The 24,464-nt window shown below is 43.7% G+C and overlaps 1 protein-coding gene across 1 annotated transcript in view; it reads right to left on the bottom strand.

The window, feature by feature from the left end:
- LOC145357720 (orexin/Hypocretin receptor type 1-like) overlaps window positions 1-11,088 on the bottom strand; it is a 30,307-nt gene extending 19,219 nt beyond the window's left edge. The window contains exons 1-2 of the mRNA XM_080211144.1: window positions 11,061-11,088; window positions 4,718-5,029 (exon numbers count right to left, since the gene is read on the bottom strand). Coding sequence (XP_080067270.1) covers window positions 4,718-5,029; window positions 11,061-11,088 — 340 coding nt within the window. The remainder of the gene's footprint in view (window positions 1-4,717; window positions 5,030-11,060) is intronic.
- Window positions 11,089-24,464: the final 13,376 nt, after the last annotated feature.

Genomic DNA, 24,464 nt, shown 5'->3' on the forward strand with positions numbered 1-24,464 from the left:
TGGCACTGGGCCATTGGAGGATTTTAATACCCCCCATCCCCACAGTGAGTTTGGTGGCAGAGGGCATTTAATCAGGTGGGAGAATCAGAGATGGTGAGATCCCCAGCATTGCAGCTTTTAGGGATAGCAGGCTGAATTAAATGCCTTTTGTTTGGTATGAAGAGGGGGATGTTTGAGTTTTGAAATGTAACTGAGCGACATGTCCGTCTGGCTTGCTGTAGTCACGTGACTCTGCCATGAGGTAAGCTCATTGAAGGCTGCCAAAAAGGTTCAATAAAGCCTCTCACTGAGACAGACATGGAAGAAGACTGCGTGCAACAGTGCCACTCAGGCACTTAACTGGACAGTGGCCAATCTTCCCTGGGATCAAAGATGCTGGGGTGCAGTGGGGTGGAGGGGTGGGTGGTTGCCTCCAGAGAGCAGTTGGCCAATCAGATGCCAGCAGCTCTATTGAACTGCAGCACCACAGGGGAGATGGTGGCTGCTGCCGATAATGCACCCACTCAGGGTGTGGGATAGTTGGTGGATCCCAGGATCAGGTGAGAGATGGTGGAAGGGGTTTGAGAGTTATGGGGCTGGCAGGGTGATGGGCATCAATGAAAAGGCAGGGAGTCACTCCTAGCCGACAAGAGCTGAGGAGCAGAACCCTTTTGGGAACTTGCAAGCAACCTTACAAGGGTTAGCTTGTTGCTCTCTCCTTTGGTAAGTCGTAAACCACCACTTAGTAACAGAAGCAGCTGGGGGTATTAATTGCCCAATTAAAGGCTTCAGTTGGCACCAGGGCAGAAAGTTGTCCAGGTGTCTTTCTACCATGGACTTAATCGAGGCAGTGACAGGATGGGAGAGGGGGCCCCTACTTGCCATCCTCCTGCTTATTAATACCAGTTGCCACCAGGGGAGGGCATTAAATTCCACTCCATGAGTCACATAGATTCCTCATTCTTCTCCAATGGTTATAACAAGAATTTTATATTAAAATAAAGTCCTAAATGAATAATAGTGCACAGTGAATAATAGCAACCAAAACCTCTCAGAAAAGTAATCCTCTGGACTAGAATTTAGATCCTTAAAGTGAAAAGATCCAGACGTGTCAAAATTTTGCAAAGATTAAGACTCGAGACATTTCCTTCCTGATGGTCAGAAGAGATGGACTATAATGAGCAGGAGTAAACATCTCTTCTGATAAATATAATTGTTATTTCAATTCTGCAGTGAATCAGGTGAAGAACAGCACCATTCACACTAACCCTGCATCATTAATGTGGCTGATGCAGAAACAAGTCCAAATGGTAAGAAACAAAAGAGGATGCACAGGAAATTCACTGCCAAAGAATCATATTATTATCTTTACCGCACCATTCCACCTTACAAATGAAGAACAGCAAGTCAAGCTGAGTTTTGAATTTGCCGAATTATGTCCAACAGTCATTCTGTGCTCCCATTCCATCATCCACTGCAGGCACATTTTAGTGAGAAATGGATTCAATAATAATTCAGAATGTTCACAACCCAGTTTCGTCAGCTGAGGGCAGTCTAACCTTACAGCAATCAGTTAGCTGACTGCAAGCAGAGGACAGAATGGATTACAGAAATTGCACAAACTTAAAGTAAATTTATTAGTCACAAGTAAGGCGTACATTAACGCTGCAGTGAAGCTACTGTGAAATTCTCCTAGTTGCCACACTCTGGCGACTGTTCGGGTCAATGCAGCTAACCAGCAGGTCTTTCAGATTATGGGAGGAAAAGGGGGCACCCGGAGGGAACCCACACAGACATGGGGAGAATGTGCAAACTCCCCACAGACTGTGACCCAAGCCGGGAATTGAACCAGGGTCCCTGGTGCTGTGATGCAGCAGTGTTAACCACAGTGCCACCGTGCTGCCCATACTTGGAATTGAAATTGATGAACAGAAATTTCACAAACTTGGAATGAAAATTGATGCGGGGGTGGGGGTGGGGGACACTAACCCGGTACATTGTATAAGAAAATTCTATCGTTTATTAACATGCTTCACTTAAATAAATAAATAGTGACTGGTTTAACCTGTTAAACCAGTTCAGTAGTGAGTCAATAAACTTTGCATCATGTCGGACACGGGTGAGTCACAATGAGTTACTGCTAAAGGAAGAGTCTGCATTTTTGACTAACTTCAACAAAATCTTTGATACAAGATGCTTAGACAGTTCTAAAAGCTCTGGTTGTTCTGTGCTTGTTCTTGTTGATGTACTTTGGACTTATTTGTCAATCTGGATAATTTCAGGCAAAGAAACAAAGGCCTTTTTACTGTAGACCACAGAGTCCCAACGTCAGACTGGAAAACAGGTCCTGGGCCCATAGGAATGTAAGATTTAGGAATAGGAGTATAAGCCACTCAGCCCGTCCATTCTGTTCCACCATTCAGCAAGACCGTTGCTAATCTGATTGTGATTTCAATTCCATTTTCCTGTCTGCCCCCAACCTCTCCCTCAAACCCTTGTCTCCCTAGTTTATTAAAGATCTGTCTAACTCAGCACAGAATATCTTCAATGACCCCCAGTCTCCACTGCTGTCTGGGGAAGAGAATTGATCAGACTAACATCCCCCCAAGAGGAAGGAATTCTCTTTATTTCGTCTTAAAAGGGGGATCTTTTATTCTCAAATTGTGTCGCCTTGTTCTATATTCCCCACAATAAAGAGACATCCCCCAGATGTCCATCCTGTTAAATTCCCTCAGCATCTTTGAGGCTTCAATAAGATCGTCTTTCGTTCTTCTGAATTCCAACAGGATACAGATCTGCAACTATCGACAATGGCGCAGTCTCAGTCATCTGACCACAGATGGGCCTCCTTATTGGCTGCTTGTGGGCACAACAGCTAATGAGGGCAGTCGTGCTACTGAGGTTGCTGGGCCAATCAGAGAGCTGGCAGCTCTGATGGCACTGGGGGAGGTGGGTGATGTTGGGGCAGGCATGGGACCTCGAGCCTCTGACTGATAAGTTCCAGAAAAATAATAAAAATTTGAGGGGTAGTGGATCAAATGGAAACCATTCTGGGAGTATCACTGGGGTCTGGGGCTGGGGGGCAGCTTTCCCGCCTGTGGTCCCCTTTTTAGGCCATAGAGCCCACGGTTCTGATACTTTCCCTGGGCAACTGCAGGGTGACCACCTCCTCATGCAGTGTCATTGGCAAAATGCCAGTCACTCGCAATAGGATATTTTATACCATTATAGAAAGGATATTATTAAACTGGAAAGAATACAGAAAAGATTTACCAGGATGCTACTGGGACTTGATGGTTTGAGTTATAAGGAGAGGTTGGATAGACTGGGACTTTTTCCCCTGGAGCATAGGAGGCTAAGGCCTATCTTACAGTGGTCTATAAAATAATGAGGGGCATAGATCAGCTAGATAGTCAACATCTTTTCCCAAAGGTAGGGAAGTCTAAACCTATCCAGCATAGGTTTAAGGTGAGAAGGAAGAAATACAAAGCGGTCCAGAGGGGCTGTTTTTTCACCCAAAGGGTGGTGAGTGTCTGAAACAAGCTGCCAGATGTAGTAGTAGAGGCAGGTAAAATTTTGTCTTTCAAAAAGCGTTTAGACAGTTACACGGGTAAGATGGGTATAGAGGGATGTGGGTCAAACGTGGGGGATTGGGACTAGCTTAGTGGGAAAAAAAAGGGCAGCATGAACAAGTTGGGTCAAAGGGCCTTTTTCCATGCTGTAAACCCCTAAGACTCTATCCATGAGTCTGTACAACATGGTTGGCTACCTGCTTGGAGCTGGCAACCATTCTGCATCGAGTCCTACTACTGGAAAAATGTCCCTGTAGTGGAAATGTGTTGGGAAACCTTCTCGACGCAACCCGTCCCAATGTTCCACTGATCCCACTGTCTCCCAGTCCACCAACCACTCCAAGATATTTCAGTCTCCATTGTTCTATTGCAGGCAGACCAGGTCATTCCTGGGATCAGCTCTGGGTCCACACAAGCTGGCACAATGGTTAGCACTGCTGCCTCACAGTGCCTGGGTCTCAGGTTCGATTCACTGTCTGTGCGGAGTTTGCATGTTCTCCCTGTGTCTGCATGTATTTCCTCCGGGCGCTCCAGTTTCCTCCCAAAGTCTGAAAGGCGTGCTGGTTAGGTGCATTGGCCATGCCAAATTCTCCCTCAGCGTGTCTGAAAAGGCGCCGGATTGTGGTGACTAGGGGATTTTCACAGTAACTTCATTACAGTGTTAATGTAAGCCTACTTCTGACACTAAGAAATGAACTTGAACTTAATTGATTTGGATGCAGGGACCAATTGTAATATGTCCAAACCTGCTGATGACACAAAACCAGATGGGAAGGTAAATTGTGAGGAAGTTTCAAAGGGGCTTGGGCAGGCTAATCGCATGGGCAAGAACTTGGCAGAAGGAATATAAAATGAATAAGTGTGAGGCATTCCACTTTGCTAGAAAAATCAGAAAGAAAGGGGGCAGTATTGTCTGGCAGTTCATTCCAATGGGATTTCTCGTCCCGCTGCAGTGAATGGAGATTTGGCTGAGTGCCAGAATCCTCATCCTGTTTGCATTGGAGGCAAGTCATGAACAGCTGGAAAATTCTGGCCAGAGTATTCCTGAAGTGGAGGGAGATTGGGAAGTGCTGGTGTCCTAAACAACCTTGGTATCTACCAGCAATGAAATTCATCAGCTTTTCAACGACATGTGGATTTATTTTCTTTAAAAGCCTTTTACCTACCTAAAATATTTCCAACCAGAGCCACCACAAAGACAATAATGTACCCGATGATAAAGACCCACTCGTACTGCTTGGGATAGAGATACTCCCTCCATATGTACTGCAGAAATTCAGCGTCATTGTCAAGGCTGGCTCCTCCTGTCGGTGTCACATTGGAGATGGGAGCAGTCAGATTAACCACACGGAAAATACCATTAAAATATTCAGCTGTACCTCTGGAATTGGGGCACACATCAACACAACTCATCTCCAACATCATTGTGCCAGTCAGGTAGTTACTTAGATAGCTGAATGTAATCGGGACTCCAAAACCTGAAAAATAGGATGAACATTCATAAGAATTTCTACAAGAAGATATTTGGACCAGAACCATCAAAATGTATCCATTTCTGAGTGGTCCTGAAGACAAGTAAGATTGTATCAGAATCTTTTTTTTAATTCATTCATCCATAGATGGGTGTCGCTGGCTGGCCAGCATTTATTGCCTATTTCTAGTTGCTTAAGGGTAATTGAGAGTCAACCACATTGTTGTGGCTCTGGAGACACATGTAGGCCAGACCAGATGAGAACAGCAGATTTCCTTCCTTAAAGGACATGATTGAACCAGATGGGTTTTTCCAAAAATCAACAACGATTTCCTGGTCATCAGTTGATTCTTAATTCCAATTTTTTTAATTGAATTCAAATTCCACCATCTGCTGTGGTGGGATTTGAATCCAGGGTCTCCAGAACATTAGCTGAGTTTCTGGATTAATAGCAAGAATACCACTAGGCCATCGCCTCCCTCATTTTGCAAAATGAGCTATCATCAAGATTTGTCTTAAGTATGAAATTCTGAATCCTTCCTGACTGGCTCAAGTCACTGGACATTGTGAGTTTATTAATTTCAATCTCTCAGGGCTAGCTGAAACTTAACATGGACATAACTTAGTCAATTTAGCTGAATAAACTTTTACTAATGGGTCATTAATTGTATTTAATTAGAAGAATTTAAAAAATGTTGAGCATATCTACACACACACACACACACACACACACACACGCTGGAATTTCCGACCATTCACCTCTCCCATGCAAAGTTACTGCAAGCAAGGATGGAGAACTTGTCACTCAGTCAAATCTCAGTTCACTGCAGCGGAAGCAGAAAATCCCAGCAGCGTGAATGGCAGGAAAATTCCACTCAAGCTTTTTTCCCTTTGAGGGAATAGTGGGGGTAAGGATTCCCCAGTGGATTATCAGCCCATTAAATCATATTATGAATCCGCCTTCCGTGGCCATTAAGTCCTGGTGTTGGACTTGAACCTGAAGCTTTGGTTCAGAGGTAGAGATGCTACCACTGCAACACAAGACCTCCAACACTGGAAGAATATTAGCTGAGCACAACCAGCAAATGGGAAGAAACACTTTGATCATGTGCTAATATGAAGCACACATATTATTCAGAGATTATCCGTGGGATTTTCTGGCTGTGCTCACCACAAAACTGGAAAAATCTATCCGAGATTGACAGACTTTTGCATGGTCCACATCCCCCCGACCCACAACAATTTCCGCCGTGGGTGAGACAGGAAAATTAGCCCCTATGTCAGCCTGATTTCCTTCAACTGTATAAAGTAGCATATTTGGTAAGATAAAGTCTATTTATTAGTCACGATTAATGCAATGGAGTTACTGTGAAAATCCCCTAGTCGCCACACCTGTTCAGATACACTGAGGGAGAATTAAGCATGGCTAAATGCACTTAACTTGCACGTTGTTGGACTATGGGACAGACGGGGAGAACGTGCAAACTCCACGCAGACAGTGACCCAAGCTGGGAATTGAACCTGGGTCCCTGGGGCTGTGAGATAGCAATGCTGACCACTGTACTACTGTGCTGCCTGAACCCGAAGCTGAAGCACGTACTACTTTGAAGGCTTGGGAGGTAAAATGCAGTGAAACATGATTTCATACAGATATTTTCAACAATGAATAGTGCTCGGAAATGTTGGAGATATGGCCTTACTGCTCACAGTGGAATTGGAATGCTGCTTTAACAGAATGTGAAAGTTCTGAAATGTCAGCCACTGAACTTTGGGCACTTCATTACTGTCTATGTAATAGACCTATTTACCTTTCTCACAAAGTAACTTCTGGATTTTCGAGCCTCGGTTTTACAATGACGCATTAAGTGGTCTGAAGAGTATTCTCAGAAGTCAGAATGAAAGTTTACAGCAGGTGGCACAGATCTGTAGACTTCAACAGCTATAATTTGCAAACCATCAAAACATTAACTCAGTGGGTAAAAGTCAGTCAGCAGCTAATCTGAATAGGCCACCTACCCAATAAATAGTGGCAGCATTTTCTGCGGCTGGGCACAGGTTAGCTGGTGTGTTCAGGTCAAAAACAGCAGTGCTGCAGTCAAATCAGTCCTGCAGTTAGACTAACGTGACAAGCTGCCTACTCTACATCCTTTCAGTACATGCTCCCCTGTACCTACACTCACACTCTGACCAACAGGACGGCTAGCATGATAGCATTGGGACAGTGCAACGACACTGTGGGTGCCACTTCGGGGCCAAAAGCATGTCTGCTGTACAATGGGATTTTCAACCTATGTGAGTCAGTGAAGACCCTCCCATCTGATTGGTTAAAAATGTAACAACAGAAAATGCTGGAAAATCTCAGCATGTCTGACAGCATCTGTGGAGAGAGAATAGATGTGGAGTTGCCGGCTTTAGGCTGGGGTAAACACAGTAAGAAGTCTCACAACACCAGGTTAAAGTCCAACCAGTTTATTTGATAGAGAACCCACTATCAAATAAACTGGTTGGACTTTAACCTGGTGTTGTGAGACTTCTTACTGAGAGAGAATAGAGACAGCATTCGACAAGAATGAATGTGATAGCCCCCATGATCTGCATGGGAATCACTGATCGACCTCCCAGTTGGGCTCATTGACTACGAGCTCCTGGGGATTGGCCAACCAGGCGGATCTCGCATACCAAACCCGGTATAAAGCAAGACCCTGAGAGGATCCATTAACTTTTTAGTCCCAGTTGGGACCTGTTGTGTTCACCGCAGGCTCATAGCTGTTGTTTATATTCACTTTGTGCAACAAAGTCACGGTTCCTTCACAGCTGGATCCTGGAGTTATTACAGTCAACATCCTGTTGGCTCTGTTCTCTCTTCACAGAGGCTGACGGACTTGCTGAGATTTCCCTGCATTTTCTCTTTTTGTTTCAGATTCCAGCATCTGCAGCACTTTGCTTTTATTTTGGTTAAAGTGATAACACTGTTTACTCATGTTTACACACTCCACAGGTCCCCTGCAGATGGCACCGCACTGCAAAATATCTCCAGTGACAGTAATTGTTCGCTCAAAGGACATGCAAATCATTGATTCGTCTCTGAAAGTAGAATGAACGATAACCATGTTCCTATGTTGCTGGTCCCAAAATACGGGAAAATATATTTAATCCAAAAACAATTCTGTTCCACTGTGAGCATTGAATCCACACCTCTGAAAGTTTTAATTGCAAAATACCACAAAGCCAGTTATTATTAAAAATGCATTCACTGAAAGATATTTTGCATTAACTAATGGTGATACTCACATTTTTGCACTTATGTAAATAAAAACAAACCAGACTTGGAAATCTGACTTAATTTAAACCTAATGAGAAATTGCCCAAACACTAATCTTTTGTCATATTCCACTTTCCAGTATCCACGGCTAATCTCTTCATGCCTAAAGTGGAGCTAATCATCAAAATGGAATTCAATGTTGCATAACGCACTGAACAAATTCAATGTTGTCTCATTTCAGCTGCAGCTCCCAATTCAAGACCAAGTGCTACCAGACTATTGTAACATTCATTGCATAGAATGGCATAGAATAGAATCCCTACAGTGCAGAAGGAGGCCATTCAGCTCGTTAATTCTGTACCAACTTGCCATTTTACTCATGTCCTATCTCCATAACCACACTTATTTACTCCATTAATCCCCCTAACCTACACTTCATGGGACACTAAGGGGCAATTTAGCATGGCTGATCCAACTAACCAGCACATCTTTGGATTGTGGGAGGAACCTGGAGCACCCGGAGGAAACCCACACAGACACGGAGAGAACATGCAAACCCCACACACACAGTGAGCCAAGGCTGGAATTGAACCCAGGTCCTTGGCACTGTGAGGCAGCAGTGCTAACCACTGTGCCACCATGCCAGCCAGAAACCTATTGAATCTGTGAGATCATTGTCTGGATTGGAAAATAAACACTATCAATTATAACTCATTGTCTGACTCTGGCAATTGTACCATGTAGCAAAGTAAATGATATAGATGATATCTTTATTTCATTCTTGGGTTGTTCAGGGTAAGCAACATTTCCTGATGGATTTGCAAGCATTCACACCAAATACTATGTATTCTTGTGCCAACACATGGTGTGGCATAAGACCTCTGCAGACTGATCTTTTTAAATATTCTTTCATGGGATGTGGGCATCACTGGCTGAGCCGGCATTTGTTGCCCTTCCCTAATTGCCCTTAAACTGAAGGCAGTTAAAAGTCATCCACATTGCTGTATGGATCTGGAATCACATGTAAGCCAGACCGGGTAAGCATGGCAGATTTCCTTCCCATAGGACAGTACTGAACCAGATGGGTTTTTACAATAATCATTCCATGGTCATCATCAGACTTTTAATTCCAGATTTTGTTTCTATTTTTTAATTGAATGCAGATTGCACCATCTGCCATTGTGGGTTTTGAACCCTGGTCCTTAGAACATTTCCCTGGGTCTCTGGATCTCTGAATTACTTATCAAGTAACAATACCACTATGCCATTGCCCAGCACCATCTGCTGCCTGTTTTCCCCTCTGTTTAGGATCTTTAAAGTCGGAATATAAGGAGGTCAGCATTGCAGAATCATGGATGTGAACCTACATTCCACCAATCTGTAGATCAGTGCATTATACCAGTTTACTGAAATACCTTTCTTCATATACTAACAGCTGTCACAGGCACTTAGGGGTTGGTTAATCCAAAGGGGAAATTGACTGTTGTTTTGTGTCCAAGGTTTTATAGAAATTCTCAAAATGCAAGTGTCTGGAATCCAAATATATAAATTGGGACAATTTGTAAAGTTACAGAACAGACCATAGATAACTGGGCATCGCTGGGCACATATGCGAAACAATTTACATCAGTTTTCCAAATATAGTTGATGTTCTGTCTTGTGGATCCTGGAGAATACTTTGCAGTTAAAACGATTTATTATATTTGAACATTTGAGTTCAATGCTGGTCACTGGGTTTCAACTAGGGCTGTGAGTGGGAGGAAGACAATGAATCTCTGAATGTTAAACACAGACCTTTGGACAATTTGTGTAGTCATTCCTGTTCTGTTTTCATGAACATTAAAAAATTAACCTGGTGGTAGAATAAATCCCGCTTCATAATATTAATAGCACTACATCAGAAGTTAGGGGTTTTAACATCTTCAACCTACAGGAGAATTGAAACTGCTATAATAGTTAATAGAAATGTAATAGTGACACTTCAGCCAATTCCAATCTTGCAGTTCTGATGGTAAGTGCAATCACAACCAGAAATTGGGCTGCAAGTTAGATCAACACAGATCTGGCAGTATCTGTGAAGAGAGGAACAGAGTTAACATTTCAACTCTGAATGATTTCTTCAGAATTGCACCACCTTGCCTGCCTCAGAATCGGAGCGGATGAGGCCCGCAGAGCAGAATTCTCTGTTGGCCTCGGGCGGGATTTTGTGAGCCTCGCCCAAGCAAGATTAAAAAATCCCACCAATTAACTCTGTTGCTCTCTCCCTAGGTGCTGCCAGACCTGCTGAGCTTTTCCAGTATTTTACATTTTTATTTCAGCTTTCCAGCATCTGTTGCATTTTGTTTTAATTTAGATAATCACGCTGAAAGGTCACAGACCTGAAATGTTCACCAGAATCTTGCTGCCATTCATGCCAGTGGGACCTTACAGCCCCGTTGGCTGCACACCCACACTGTGGGTTTCCTGATGGCGAGGGGTGTGCTCAATGTGAAACCCCATTGACAATGGTGGGTCTGTATGACTCCACTGCCCAGAGTAGGGCGTCACTTCCCACCGCTGCCAAACATGCCACAGAGGGGAAGGGAAATCCCACCTATCACCTCTGTTTCTCTCCCCACTGCCTGACCTGCTGAATAATTCCAGCATTTTCTATTTTAATTTCAGATTTACAGCATCTGCAGTATTTCATTTTAATCTGATTACGAAGTACAAACATTCACAACACAGTTCATCCTTTGTACTTGCAATGCTGCTCTCCACATGATGGACAACTCACCTTTCACGCCTTCGGAATACTTGTCCATTCTTTGCTTGTGTGGTCACTTTGAACATTGCCTCTGCAACTCTGCTCTTCATAATTCCAATTACCAACTGGCTGAAATCTCTTACTAACCTCTAACTATTAAATTCCAAAGGGCAAGGTTTTATTTGCAGAACAGTACAATTTAAAGAGAGTGTATTTGTCACCAGGGAGATTAAGGCCAGGATTTTACAACTCTGCTCGCCATGGGAATCGGATAGGTGAGGGGTGGGCAATGGGAAGGTCCGTTGATCTCTGGCGGGATTTTACTGTTTTGGGACAAGCAAGGCTGTAATATCCCAACCTAAATGTCAAATATAAATAAAGTGATCCCCTCCTCTCCACACAGTACATCCCTCTTAGGGCCTGGACTTTATTTTAAAGTCCATTACAGGTTGATCAATCTCCTCTCAGTTGTGTGAACTCTTCTAAGTACTGAGAGAATTTTTTCACTGTCTGAGGTTCCAACTTTTGGATGACATATTAAACCTTATGTCTACACTTTCGATTGGACACATAAGATCTCATGACGTTACGTTGAAGAGGTAGAAGGGAGATTTCTCTTCACCCCGAACAATAGTTATTCCTCAGTTAACATCACAAGAAAAGTTATCTGGTCATTTTGGGGCAGCACGTGGCACGGTGGTTAGCACTGCTTCCTCACAGTGCCAGGGACCTGGGTTCAATTCTGACCTTGGGTCACTGTTTGTGTGGAGTTTACATGTTTTCCCCATGTCTGTGTGGGTTTCCTCCAGGTGCTTTGGTTTCCTCCCATAATCCAAAGATGTGTGTGGATTAGGTTAATTAGCCATACTAAATTGCCCCTTAGCATTGGGAGACTTGCAGAGTACATACGTGGGATTATGGGGGTAAGGCCTGGGTGGGATTGTTGATGGTGCTGGTTCAATGGGCTGAATGTCCTCCTTTTGCACTTTAGCGATTCTGTGATTCTATGATTTTCATATTAATGTTTATGGGAGCTTCCTGTACTGGCTGCTGTGTTTCCTTTATTGAAATGGAGACTCTACTTAAAAAGTAATTAGTTGGTTATAAAGCAATTTGAGATGCCCTGTTGATGTGAAAGGTGCTATTTGAATACAAGCTTTCCTTTATACTTTCACAGGACCTGGGCATCCTGGCAAGAAGTCTCAGAACACCAGGTTAAAGTCCAACAGATTTATTTGGTAGCAAAATCCACAAGCTTTCGGAGCGCTCGCTGCTCATTCATCAGGTGAGTGGGATTTCAATTCATAAACAGGGCATGTAAAGACACAAACTCGTCTGCTTTCTTGCATCATTGTAGAAACTTGATGTCTTTGTTGATATGCACAATATGCCCAGTTTATATGCCCTGTTTGTGAATTGAAATCTCACTCACCTGATGAAGGGGCAGCACTCCAAAAGCTAGTGGCTTTAGCTACCAAATAAGCCTGTTGGACATTAACCTGGTGTTGTGAAACTTCCTACTGTGTTTACCCCAGTCCAACGCCGGCATCTCCACATCCTGGCAAAACCAGCATTTATTGCCCTTCTCTAAATCGATTTAACTGAGTGGCTTGATAGCCCTTTTCAGAGGGCAGCTAAGAGTCAATAGCATGGCAGTGGCTCTGGAGTCATGTGTAGGCCTGATCAGGTAAGGACATCAGATTTTTTTCTGAAAGGATGTTAGTGAATCAGATGGGTTTTAAAGACAATTGATGATAGTTTCATGGGCACCAATACTAAGGTAAGCTTTATATTCCAGATTTATTCATTGCATTTCAATTCTGTCAGCTGCTGTAGTGGGATTTGAACCCATGCTCCCAGAGTATTATAAAATCAAAATACTGCGGGTGCTAGAAGTCTGAAATGAGGATAGAAAATGCTGGAAAGGCTCAGCAAGTCTGGCAGCATCTGTGAAGACAAAAACAGAGTAAATCTTTCCAGCCCAATATGACTCTTCTGGGGAATGGGTGGAATGGTGGCACAGTGGTTAGCACTGTTGTCTCACAGTGCCAGGGACCTGGATTCAATTCCGAACTTGGGTGACTGTGTGGAGTTTGCACATGTCTGTATAGGTTTCCTCCAGTCGCTCTGCTTCCACGACAGTCCAAAGCTGTGCAGGTTATGTGGTTGGCAATAACCCCACCTATAGGAATAGGGTGGGAGAGGGCCTGAGTAAGATACTCTGTCAGAGAATTGGTGTAGATTCAATGGGCTGAATGGCCTCTTATTCACTGTGGAGATTCTATGATTCTATGAAATGTCCCCCTCCTTGAACTTTAGTCTGAGTCTCTGGATTACTAGCCTAATGACATTACTGACTACCTTAAACATGTGTCTCTCAGCTAATACAATTTTCCTGCAAAATGCCTTCAAATGTCTTTATTAGAGCTTCTAGCTTTTGCCTATTTAAAGCATCTTCAAATGTGTGTTAAACACTAACTTCTCACCCACATTCAATCATTTGTTGTGTTTTACTCATTCATTTGTCTCTGTTCCAGATTTTGTTTCCATCCAATGTTACAACATTCCCTTCATATTTGTATTGGTTCTGCTGGTTTTAGCTCTACCAGTTTTTCAACAAGCTTCTTTTAACACAGCTGAGGATTGCACATCCTCAGTGACTCTATGAAAAGACTAAAAGGACATTTCTAGTCAAACATGCATTCCCCAAGATGACAGGACACACTGAATCATACCCACCCTCTTTTCCCAGGGCTGGGGCATCAAAGATTATGAAATCCAACCTGTCCATCTTTGGACACTAATGGGCAATTTAGCATGGTCAATCCCCCTAACCTACACATCTTTGGACAATAAGGGACAATTTAACATGGTCAATCCTCCTAACCTACACATCTTGGGACACTAATGGGCAATTTAGCATGCCCAATCCCCCTAACCTACATATCTTTGGATAATAAGGGGCAATTTAGAATGGACAATCCATCTAGCCCGCATATCTTCAGACTGTGGGGTAATTTTCTGAATTTCTTTCATTTTTATAGGTCTCACGGACGATAAAGAATTTTATTTTCTTCCTAGAACTCAATTGATGTTTTGAAGTTGCTGTTCGGGTGAAATCCTATTGAATCTCATCAAACTGGTGCTTTTGGGGGTTAAATTCAGAGTCCAATAATATTGAATACTGGAGATTTCCTCCAAGTCTTCGTTTCCTCCGGATTGCCCAAGGCTGGTGGTCAGTTAACCATTGGGAATTCAATTGCAGTCAGTATACCAATAATTTATCAATAAAATATTAGGCAACATTTCAGCGGGAACAGTTTCAAGTTCAAGGTCTATATAAGATAACAGTTGCATTTTAACGCGGCGAAGTTAAAGACTTAAGTTGAAAATCTGCACATTCGTTTTGATGAATAAACCCCGCACTGCCGGCCAGAATCAAGAATTTTAACTGGGGTTGAGAATCGTGAACATTCGCAGAATACCCATCTTATTTGGACTCTAACCCCACACTATGCTATTAAAGCAAGCCAGTTTTATCCCAGAATGAATAACGAACCGTATTACCTGTTACAATCGTCAGCTAAGGAGTGTGAATTCACACTGGAATATCACAGAACAGCAAAGATTTTCCTCTAAGTGTTGAAGATGTTGTCAACGATTTTCAATGAAATAAAACAAAAGCTCTCTGATATTACATTGGTTTGTAATTGGGCGTTTCAGTTGGGGCATAGGTGAGTCCATCAAAGTTTGGCTCCGGTTAAGGCTGGTCTTGCTAAGAAACGTTGCAGGCGGAGACTGCAATCCCTGTTCCCAATTTCAGCACCTCCACTTGTGGACAGCGCCAGGCTGATGCTGAGAGCCGGTCAGTGTCAAGCAATGTATGTCTCTTCTCCAAAGCAACGTTGTCGAAGGGAGAATGATTGATCTAGATACGCGGAAATGGGCACTTCTGAGAGTCGGGAGAACTAAATTGTTCGATCATTCTCCAAGCTGCAGGTCGGTGAACATAAATTTAATATTGTTGCGTCCAAATTGGTTTGAAAGCCCCGCCTTCATTCATATGGACGCCCATTACAGTAAGGACAAAAACTTTGTCCCTGTAAGATAAATTAGAATCATAGAACCCTACAGTGCAGAAAGAGGCCCTTCGGCCCATCGAGTCTGCACCAAACACAATCCCACCAAGGCCTACATATTATACCCACTAATCCATGCTTCCCTGGACACTAAGGGGCAATTTCTTAGCATGGCCAGTCAACTAACCCACACATCTTTGGACTGCGGGGGAAAACTGGAGTGCCCGGAGGAAACCCACGCAGATACGAGGAGAATGTGCAAACTCCACACAGACAGTGACTCGAGCTGGGAATCAAACCCAGGACCCTGGAGCTCTGAAGCAGCCGTGCTAACCACTGTGCTACTGTGCCACCCTGCAGAAGCTGAAAATCTGAAACAAAAATAGAAAATACTGGAAAATCTCAGCATGTCTGACAGCATCTGTGGAGCGAGAACAAAAGTGTTCAGGGTTACCCAGACTCCAAACATTGTCTCTAATTTTCCCCCACAGATGCTATCAGGCCTGCTGATATTTTGCAGTATTTTCTCTTTGTGTTAACTCTGTTCCTGTGTGTGTCTGGTTCTTTCTCTGTCTCTTTGCTCTATGCATATCTGTGATTCTGTCTCTATGTGGTCCTTGCTCTCACTTTGGTTCAGTTAGTCCTGTATAGTCTTTTGACTGTACACTATCTATGTTTTTATTTTCTCATTTCAGACTTTCAGTCTGATGGGGAGGAGGGCGGCTCCATGGCACAGTGGTTAGCACTGCAGCCTCATAGCACTCGGGACCCAGGTTCATATTCCCAGTTTGGGTCACTGTCTGTGCTGAGTCTGCATGTTCTCCCCATGTCTGCATGGGTTTCCTTCTGGTGCTTGTTTCCTTCCACAGTTCAAAAGATGCGCTGGTTAGTTGCATTGGTCATGCTAAATTCTCCTCAATGTACCTGAATAGGTGCCAAGGGATTTTCATAGTAACTTCATTGCACTGTTAATGTAAACCTATTTGTAACATTAATAATTACTGTCTTATTTAGCATTGAAAGACTTCAGTCCACATGGACGGCAGCATTTCAAGAAGGTAGCTCACCACCACCTTTTCAAGGGGAACTAGGGATGGGTAATAAATGCTGGCCAGCCAATGATGCCCATGTCCCATGACTGAATAAAAAATTGGCCCCTCAAGCCTGCTTCTCCATTCAAGAAAATCTGTTTGTGTTTTGAGTTCCACGTTCCCCTCTACCTCAAAGTAGGGAGTAAAAGTAGGGAGGTCTTGCTGCAGCTGTATAGGGCATTGGTGAGGCCGCAGCTGGAGTACTGTGTGCAGTTTTGGGCGCCGCACCTGCGCAAGGATATTTTGGCCTTGGAGGGAGTGCAGAGGAGGTTTACTAGGCTGATACCGGAGTTGAGGGGGTTGAGCTATGAGGAGAGGCTGAATAAACTAGGCTTGTACTCGTTAGAGTTTAGAAGAATGAGGGGAGATCTCATTGAGACGTATAAGATGATGAATGGGATGGATAGGATAGAGGTGGAAAGACTCTTCCCGCTCAAAAAAGACAGTAGGACTAGGGGGCACAGCCTCAAGATAAAGGGGGGGCAGTTCAGAACGGAGTTGAGGAGGAACTTCTTCACTCAAAGGGTGGTGAATCTCTGGAATTCTCTGCCCGTTGAAGTGGTGGAGGCTGCCTCGCTAAATATTTTTAAGAAGCGGGTTGATGGGTTTTTGATAAGAGAGGGGATTAAGGGTTATGGGGAGAGGGCGGGAAAGTGGAACTGAGCCACGACAGATCAGCCATGATCTTACTGAATGGCGGGGCAGGCTCGAAGGGCCAGATGGCCTACTCCTGCTCCTATTTCTTATGTTCTTATGTTCTTATGTTCAATAACCTATGATTCTCTTGCCTAACAAGAATGTAACATTGAAGATATTTAGTGACCTCAGTTCCACTGCCACTGAGGCAGAGAGTTCCAAAGTTGCACAAGCCTCCGAGAGAAAACAATTCTCCTCACCTCTGTCCTATTACAATGACCCCTAATTTCCAAACAGTGCCCTCCAGTTCTGGATTCACCCACAGCAGAAAACATCTTTTCCACATCCACCTTCTCAGTACCATTCAAGTTCTTATATATTTCCATCAAGCCACCCCTCACTCTTCTAAAGTCTGGTGGAAGCAAGCCCAGCTTATGTAACCTGCTCATTCCAGATATCTGCCTCATAAATCTCGTCTGAATCACACATTTACATCCTTCTTTAACTAAGGAGACTAAAACTGTAAACACTATTCGAGATGCAATGTCATGAATGCCCTGCATAACTGAAACATAACACCCTTTTTATTTTTACACAAACAGAAAATGCTGGTATTATGGCATCTGTGGAGAGAGACGCACCAACATTTCGAGTTAGGATGACTCAGAGCTCTAACGAACAGTCACCCAGACTCAAAGAGTTAGCTATATTCTCTCTCCACAGATGCTGTCAAACCTGTTGAGTTGTTCCAGCAGTTTCTGTTTTAGTTTCAGATTCCAGCATTGGCAGTATTTTGTTTTACCTTACTTTTAGGTTTAATCCTTCTCATAGTAAATTTGATTTGATTTATTATTGTCATATGCATTAGTATGCAGTGAAAGGTATTGTTTCTTGTGTGCTGTCCTGACAAAGCATACCATACATAGAAAAGGAAAGGAGAGAGTGCAGAATGTAGTATTACAGTCAAAGTTAGGGTGTAGAAAAAGATTAATATGAGGTTTTAAATAAAATTTTTTAAGTTGAAGTTTGTTTATTAGTGTCGCAAGTAAGCTTACATTAACACCTTACCCTCATCAATCATCTTTGTCACTTCCTTGAAAAATTCGATCAAAGGCCTCCCCTTCACAAAACCATGTTGCCTCTCACTAATACATCCACTTATTTCCAAGTGGGAATATATCTTGTCTCAAAGAATCCTCTCCAATAATTTCCCGACCACTGATGTAAGGCTCACTTGTAATTACCTGGATTATTCTTGCTGTCCTTCTTAAACAAAGGAACAACATTGGCTATTCTCCAATCCTCTGGGACTTCCCTGGTAGCCAGCGAGGTTACAAAGCTTTCTCTCAAGGCTCTAACAAATTCCTCCCTTGCCTCTCTCAGTATTCTGGGGTATATCCCATCAAGTCCTGGGGACTTGTCTACATTAATGTTTCTCAAGAACCCCAATACCTCCTCCTTTTCGATCTCAACATGACTCAAACTATCTCCACATCCCAGACTCATCATCCACCAATTCCTTCTCTTTGGTGAATACTGGTGCAAAATACTCATCTAATACCTCACCCATTTCCTCTGGCTCCATACATAGATTCTTTCCCTTGTCCTTGAGTGGGCCAACCCTCTCCCTGGCAACCCTCTTGCTCTTTATATATGTATAAAAAGCTTTGGGATTTTTCTTAATCCTGCTGGCCAATGCTTTTTCATGACCCATTTAGCCCTTCTTACTCCTTGCTTATGTTTCCTTCTACTTTCCTTGTATTCCACACTCACTTCATATGTTCCCAGCCTCCTAGCTTTGACAAATATTGTTGTAATTAGCCATCCCCCACTTTAGCTCCTTAACTTGAGGACTACATTTATCTTTATCCAACAGTACCTTAAAGCTTATTGAATTATGGTCACTGTTCCCAAACTGCTCCACTACTAAACATTGACCACTTGGCCAGCTTATTCTCCAATACCAGGTCCAGTATAGCCCCTTCCCTAGTTGGACTCTCTATACTGTTTCAAGAAGACCTCCTGGATGCTCTTTACAAACACTGCTCCATCCATGACCCACTACTAACTGAGTCCCAGTCAATATAAGGGAAGTTAAAATCTCCCACCACAACAAACCTGTTACTTTTACACCTTGCCAAATTCCACCGACATATCTGTTCCTCTATCTTCTTCTGGCAGTTGGGTGGCCTATAGTAAACCCCCAACATTGTGACTACACTTTTCCTATTCCTGAGCTCTACTCATATTGCCTCGCTTTCTGTGCCCTCTGAAGTGTCCTCCTGGAGTATAGCTGTGATATTCTCCTTAACCAGTAGTGCAAGTCCCCCACCCCTTTTACATCCCCCTCTATCCTGCCTGAAACATCTGTATTCTGGAATGTAAAACTGCCAATCCTGTCCTTCCCTTAACCAAGTCTCTGAAATGGCAACAGCATCATAGTTCCTAATACTAATCCAAGCTCTAAGTTCATCTGCCTTACGTGTAACTCTTCTCGCATTGAAACAAATGCACTTCAGTCCACCCCACCCTCTCTGATTAGCAATCCCACCCTGCCTATTGTTTCTCTGAGTCTTACTGGCCCGACCCTCTGGTTCCTCTTCAGCTAATTCACTTTTGCTTTAGTTCCCACCCCCCTGCTAAATTAGTTTAAATCCTCCAGTGCGACACCAGCAAACCCCCTGGCCAGAATATTTATGCCCTTCCAGTTTACATGCAACCCGTCCTTCTTGTACAGGTCCCACCTGCCCTGGAAGAGACCCCAGTGGTTCAGATATCTGAAACCCTCCCTCCTACACCAACTGTTTAGCCACATGTTGAGCTGCATTATCTTCCTATTCCTAGCCTCACTAGCATGTTGCACAGGGAGTAATCCTGAGATTACAACCCTAAAGGTGCTGCTTTTTAACTTTCTACCTAACTCCCTAAACTGCTGATGCAGGACCTTATCACTCTTCCTACCTATGTCATTAGTACCAATATGTATCACAACCTCTGGCTGTTCACCCTGTCCCTTCAGAATGCTTTCTGTCTGTTAGAGGCAACCTGGACCCTAGTACCAGGGAGGCGACATACTATCCTGGAGTTTCTTTCAAGTCCACAGAAATGCCTATTGCACCCCTAACTATAGAATCCTCTATAACTATTGCTCTAGTCCTCTTTATCCCTCCCTGCATAACAACAGAGCCAACTGTATTGCCACTGCTTTGACTGCTGCTGTTATGCCCTGACAGGGCATAGAGAGCGGAGGTAGAAAAAAATCTATGTTGTGAATAATTGGCAAGAAACAACGTTAAACTTCCAGCCTTCCCCTTTGATACGTGTCCAATAATTTCTCTTGGACAATATTCCTTTAAAAATCAGCATTACAAATTACTCTGACTAATTTTCTATCACGTGGATCACTGTTGGAGCAAAATGACTAGCAGATTTGCACATTTAGAAACAAAGAAACTAGAAGCAGGAGTAGGCCATTTGGCCCTTCGAGCCGACTCTGCCATTCATTTTGATTATTGTTGATCATCAAGTTCAATATCCTGACCCTGCCTCCCCTCCATATCTCTTGATCCCTTCAACACCAAGAGCTTTGGGCAGCATGGTGGCACAATGTCAGCACTGCTGCCTCACAGCGCCAGAGACCCGGTTCAATTCCAGCCTTGGATGGAATGACTGTTGGTGTGGAGTTTGCATGTTCTCCTTGTGTTTGTATGGACTTTCTCTGAGTGCTCTGGTTTCCTCCCTCAGTCCAAATATGTGCAGGTTAGGTGCTAAATTGCCCCTTAGTGTCCAAAGATGTGTAGCTTAGGGAGGATTACCTGTGCTAAATTGCCAGTTAGTGTCCAAAGATATGTAGATCTGAGGGATTAGCGGGGTAGATACATAGGGTTGCAGGGTTAGGGCCTGTGGTGGGCCTAGGTAAGATGTTTTTTCTGAGAATCGGTGCAGGCTTGCTGGGCTGAATGGGCTCCTTCTGCATTGTAGAGATTCTTTGATTCAATGATAATATATCCTCTGTGCTTAAAATGATACATTATATAAAGTGCTCTCAACCAATTGAATCCAAAATGTACCATAGAAATACCCTCAATGCAGACTTAATACAGATAGAAAATAGATGGTTGTGTTTAAACAGTGCATTTCATGACCTCAGTTCATGTCAAAGTTTTTCACAGCTAATGGTGTTGTACTTCTGAAATGCAGTTATTGTTGACATGTGGGAGATGCAGCAACCACATTGTCTACAGCAAATATTTGGAAGATACTCCCTATGGGGAGATTAACATTAATGCCGTTCTACAAAAGGAATGACAAGCTTGAATTCTCTAAGGCCAATGTGATGTTCTGAGGGCATGTGTTAGACATATCAGGAATTAACATGGGCTGGGGGAAAGTGAAGAATTATTATCACGTCCCTAAGATTTGTTTCCTGAGTATCTTGAACTGACTAAGGAAACTCATTGTTTTGCCCTAAGGAAGAACATAAGAACATAAGAACATAAGAAATAGGAGCAGGAGTAGGCCATCTAGCCCTTCGAGCCTGCCCCGCCATTCAATAAGGTCATGGCTGATCTGTCGTGGCTCAGTTCCACATTCCCGCCCTCTCCCCATAACCCTTAATCCCCTCTCTTATCAAAAACCCATCAACCCGCGTCTTAAAAATATTTAGCGAGGTAGCCTCCACCATTTCAACGGGCAGAGAATTCCAGAGATTCACCACCCTTTGAGTGAAGAAGTTCCTCCTCAACTCCGTTCTAAACCGCCCCCCCTTTATCTTGAGGCTGTGCCCCCTCGTCCTACTATCCTTTCTGAGTGGGAAGAGTCTCTCCACCTCTATCCTATCCATCCCATTCATCATCTTATACGTCTCAATGAGATCTCCCCTCATTCTTCTAAACTCTAACGAGTACAAGCCTAGTTTATTCAGCCTCTCCTCATAGCTCAACCCCCTCAACTCCGGCATCAGCCTAGTAAACCTCCTCTGCACTCCCTCCAAGGCCAAAATATCTCTGCGTAAGTGCGGCGCCCAAAACTGCACACAGTACTCCAGCTGCGGCCTCACCAATGCCCTATACAGCCTATAAGGCACGCTAGGGAGAAAATTTCAATTCATGACAAAGGATTATGATAGCGGCAAAGTAAAACAGTGCTTAGCACTGCTGCCTCACATCTCCAGGGACCCAGACTCCTGCCTTGGGTGACTCTGTGGAGTTCGCATGTTTTTTTCTGTAAATGCATAAGTTTCCTCCAGGTGACCCAGTCATGGTGGCACAGTGGTTAGCACTGTTACCTCACAGTGCCAGGGATCTGGGTTCAATTCCCGGCTTGCGTCACTGTTTGTGTGGAGTTTGCATGTTCTCCCCATGTCTGCGTAGGTTTCATCCGGGTGCTCTGCTTTCTTCCTACAGTCCAAAAGATGTGCTGGTTAGGTGCATTGGCCATGCTAAATTCTCCCACAGTGTACCTGAACACGTGCTGGAGTGTGGCAACTAGGAGATTTTCACAGTAACTTCATTGCAGTGTTAATGTAAGCCTATTTGTGACTAATAAATAAACTTTAACGTTTTCCTCCCACAGATGTGCAGGTTAGGTAGATTGGCCATGCTAAATTGCCCAAGATGTGTAGATTAGGGGATTATGGGGTAAATATGTGGGGTTACAGGGATAGGGCCTGACTAAGATGCTTTATTGGAGAGTTGGTGCAGACTCAATAAGCCAAATGGCCTCCTACTACACTGTAGGGATCCAGCCTGCACAATGGACACAGGAAACAAAGTAAGACAAGAATAATCCATACATTAGCCATTTGCTATTGATGACATGTTATTGACTCTTCACACAAAAGGACCAAACTCTGTGATAATGATTGATAATCTAATAAAGGATTCTTTATTGAAGACTAACTGTATTCCAGAGGAACTCTTCATGCACATGTTACGTGTTATCATCACTGCTCCAACAATCTAATCATATGTTAGCTTGCATCACTTTCTTTTTTATTAATTTGTGGGACATGGGCATGGCTGGCTGGCCAGCATTTATTGCCCATCCCTAGTTGCCCTTGAGAAGGTGATGGTGAGCTGCCTTCTTGAATCGCTGCATTGACCCACAATGCCATTAGGGAGAGAATTCCAGGAATTTGACCCAGCGACTGTGAAGGAAAGGTGATATATTTTCAAGCCAAGCTGGTAAGTGGCTTGGAGGGGAACTTGCAGGTGGCGGTGTTCCAACGTATCTGCTGCCCTTATCCTTCTAGATGGAAGTGGTGGTGCATTTGGAAGGTGCTATCTAAGGATCTTTGGTGAATTGCTGCAGTGCATCCTGTAAATAGCCCACACTGCTACTACAGAACGTCGGTGGTGGAGGGATTGCTTTGTCCTGGATGATGTCAAGCTTCTTGAGTGTTGTTGGAGCTGCACCCATTCAGGCAAGTGAAGAGTATTCCATCATCCCCCTAACTTGTGCCTCGTAGTGGATAAAGAGCTGAACTCCAGAGGTGAGGGGAGAGTAACTGTCCTTGACATCAAGGTAGCATTTGACCGAGTGTGGTGTCACAGCACCCCCGAGCAAAATCATAATTCCTTCACTGTTGCTGGATCAAAAACCTGGAACCCCCTTCCTAAGAACACCGTGAGGGCATCTAAACGACAAGAACTGCAGCGGTACAAGGAGGCGGTTCACCATCACACATTCTGAAGGGCAATTAGGGATGGGCAATAAATGCTGGTGTCACCAGCAGCACTCACATCCCCAGAAAATAGTTTTAAAAATCTTATTTGGTAAAGAGCTCAAAACATGATCATATTTCACTCCATGGTTTAGCATTTGGAACCAAAATGTTATTGTAACGCTGACTTTTGCTCACTGTGAATCCAGCTGTTTCGAGGAGTGTAGAATCACGGAATTTAGCCTCGAATCCACATAGAAAAATATCTTTGAGGCTATCTGTTACCTTTCAGATCTTACCAATATTTGTTCACAAAATAATAAAGTGCGTTCAAAAAGTGTAAGAAATGCAGTTATTTCTGCCGTGATATTTTTGTTACTGTGAGATAATCATAAAATCCCTGCAGTATAGAAGGATGCCATTTGGCCCATTGAGTCTGTACTGATCACAATCCCACCCAGGCCCTATTGCCGTAATCCCACATATTTGCCCTGCTAATCCCCCTGACATTAGGGCCAATTCAGCAAGGCCAATTCATCTAACTCACACATCTTTGGACTCAAAGGTTGTGGAGGCAACAAGCAGAGAGGCCAAGCAGGAACCCTACCACTCCGGCAAGATGCCAAGCTACAGAAATCATCAATAATTCACCTTAATTTGGCCTCCGAGTCTATTTACAAAGGAGTGGCGGTCATTCCTATTGAGCTAAGGAGCATTGAGGGCCAAGCTGCATAGTATAGAGGCAGGAGTCACATGTAGGCCCAACCATGTACAACTGGCAGATTTTCTTCCATAAGGGATGTTTATGCATTTGTTGAGTTACCATGGCAGCTTTGTTAGTCATTTGCCCAGACCAACCTACCAACCCCATTAAATTCCATTCCCCAGCTATGGGATTTGAGCTGACTCATGTGGGAAATTGCTGAACACTATAAACGGTCCACTGCCACTCTAAACATCCCTG

This window comes from Carcharhinus amblyrhynchos, chromosome 24 (genome assembly GCF_965287045.1).
Source record: "Carcharhinus amblyrhynchos chromosome 24, sCarAmb.v2.hapA, whole genome shotgun sequence".
NCBI lineage: Eukaryota > Metazoa > Chordata > Chondrichthyes > Carcharhiniformes > Carcharhinidae > Carcharhinus > Carcharhinus amblyrhynchos.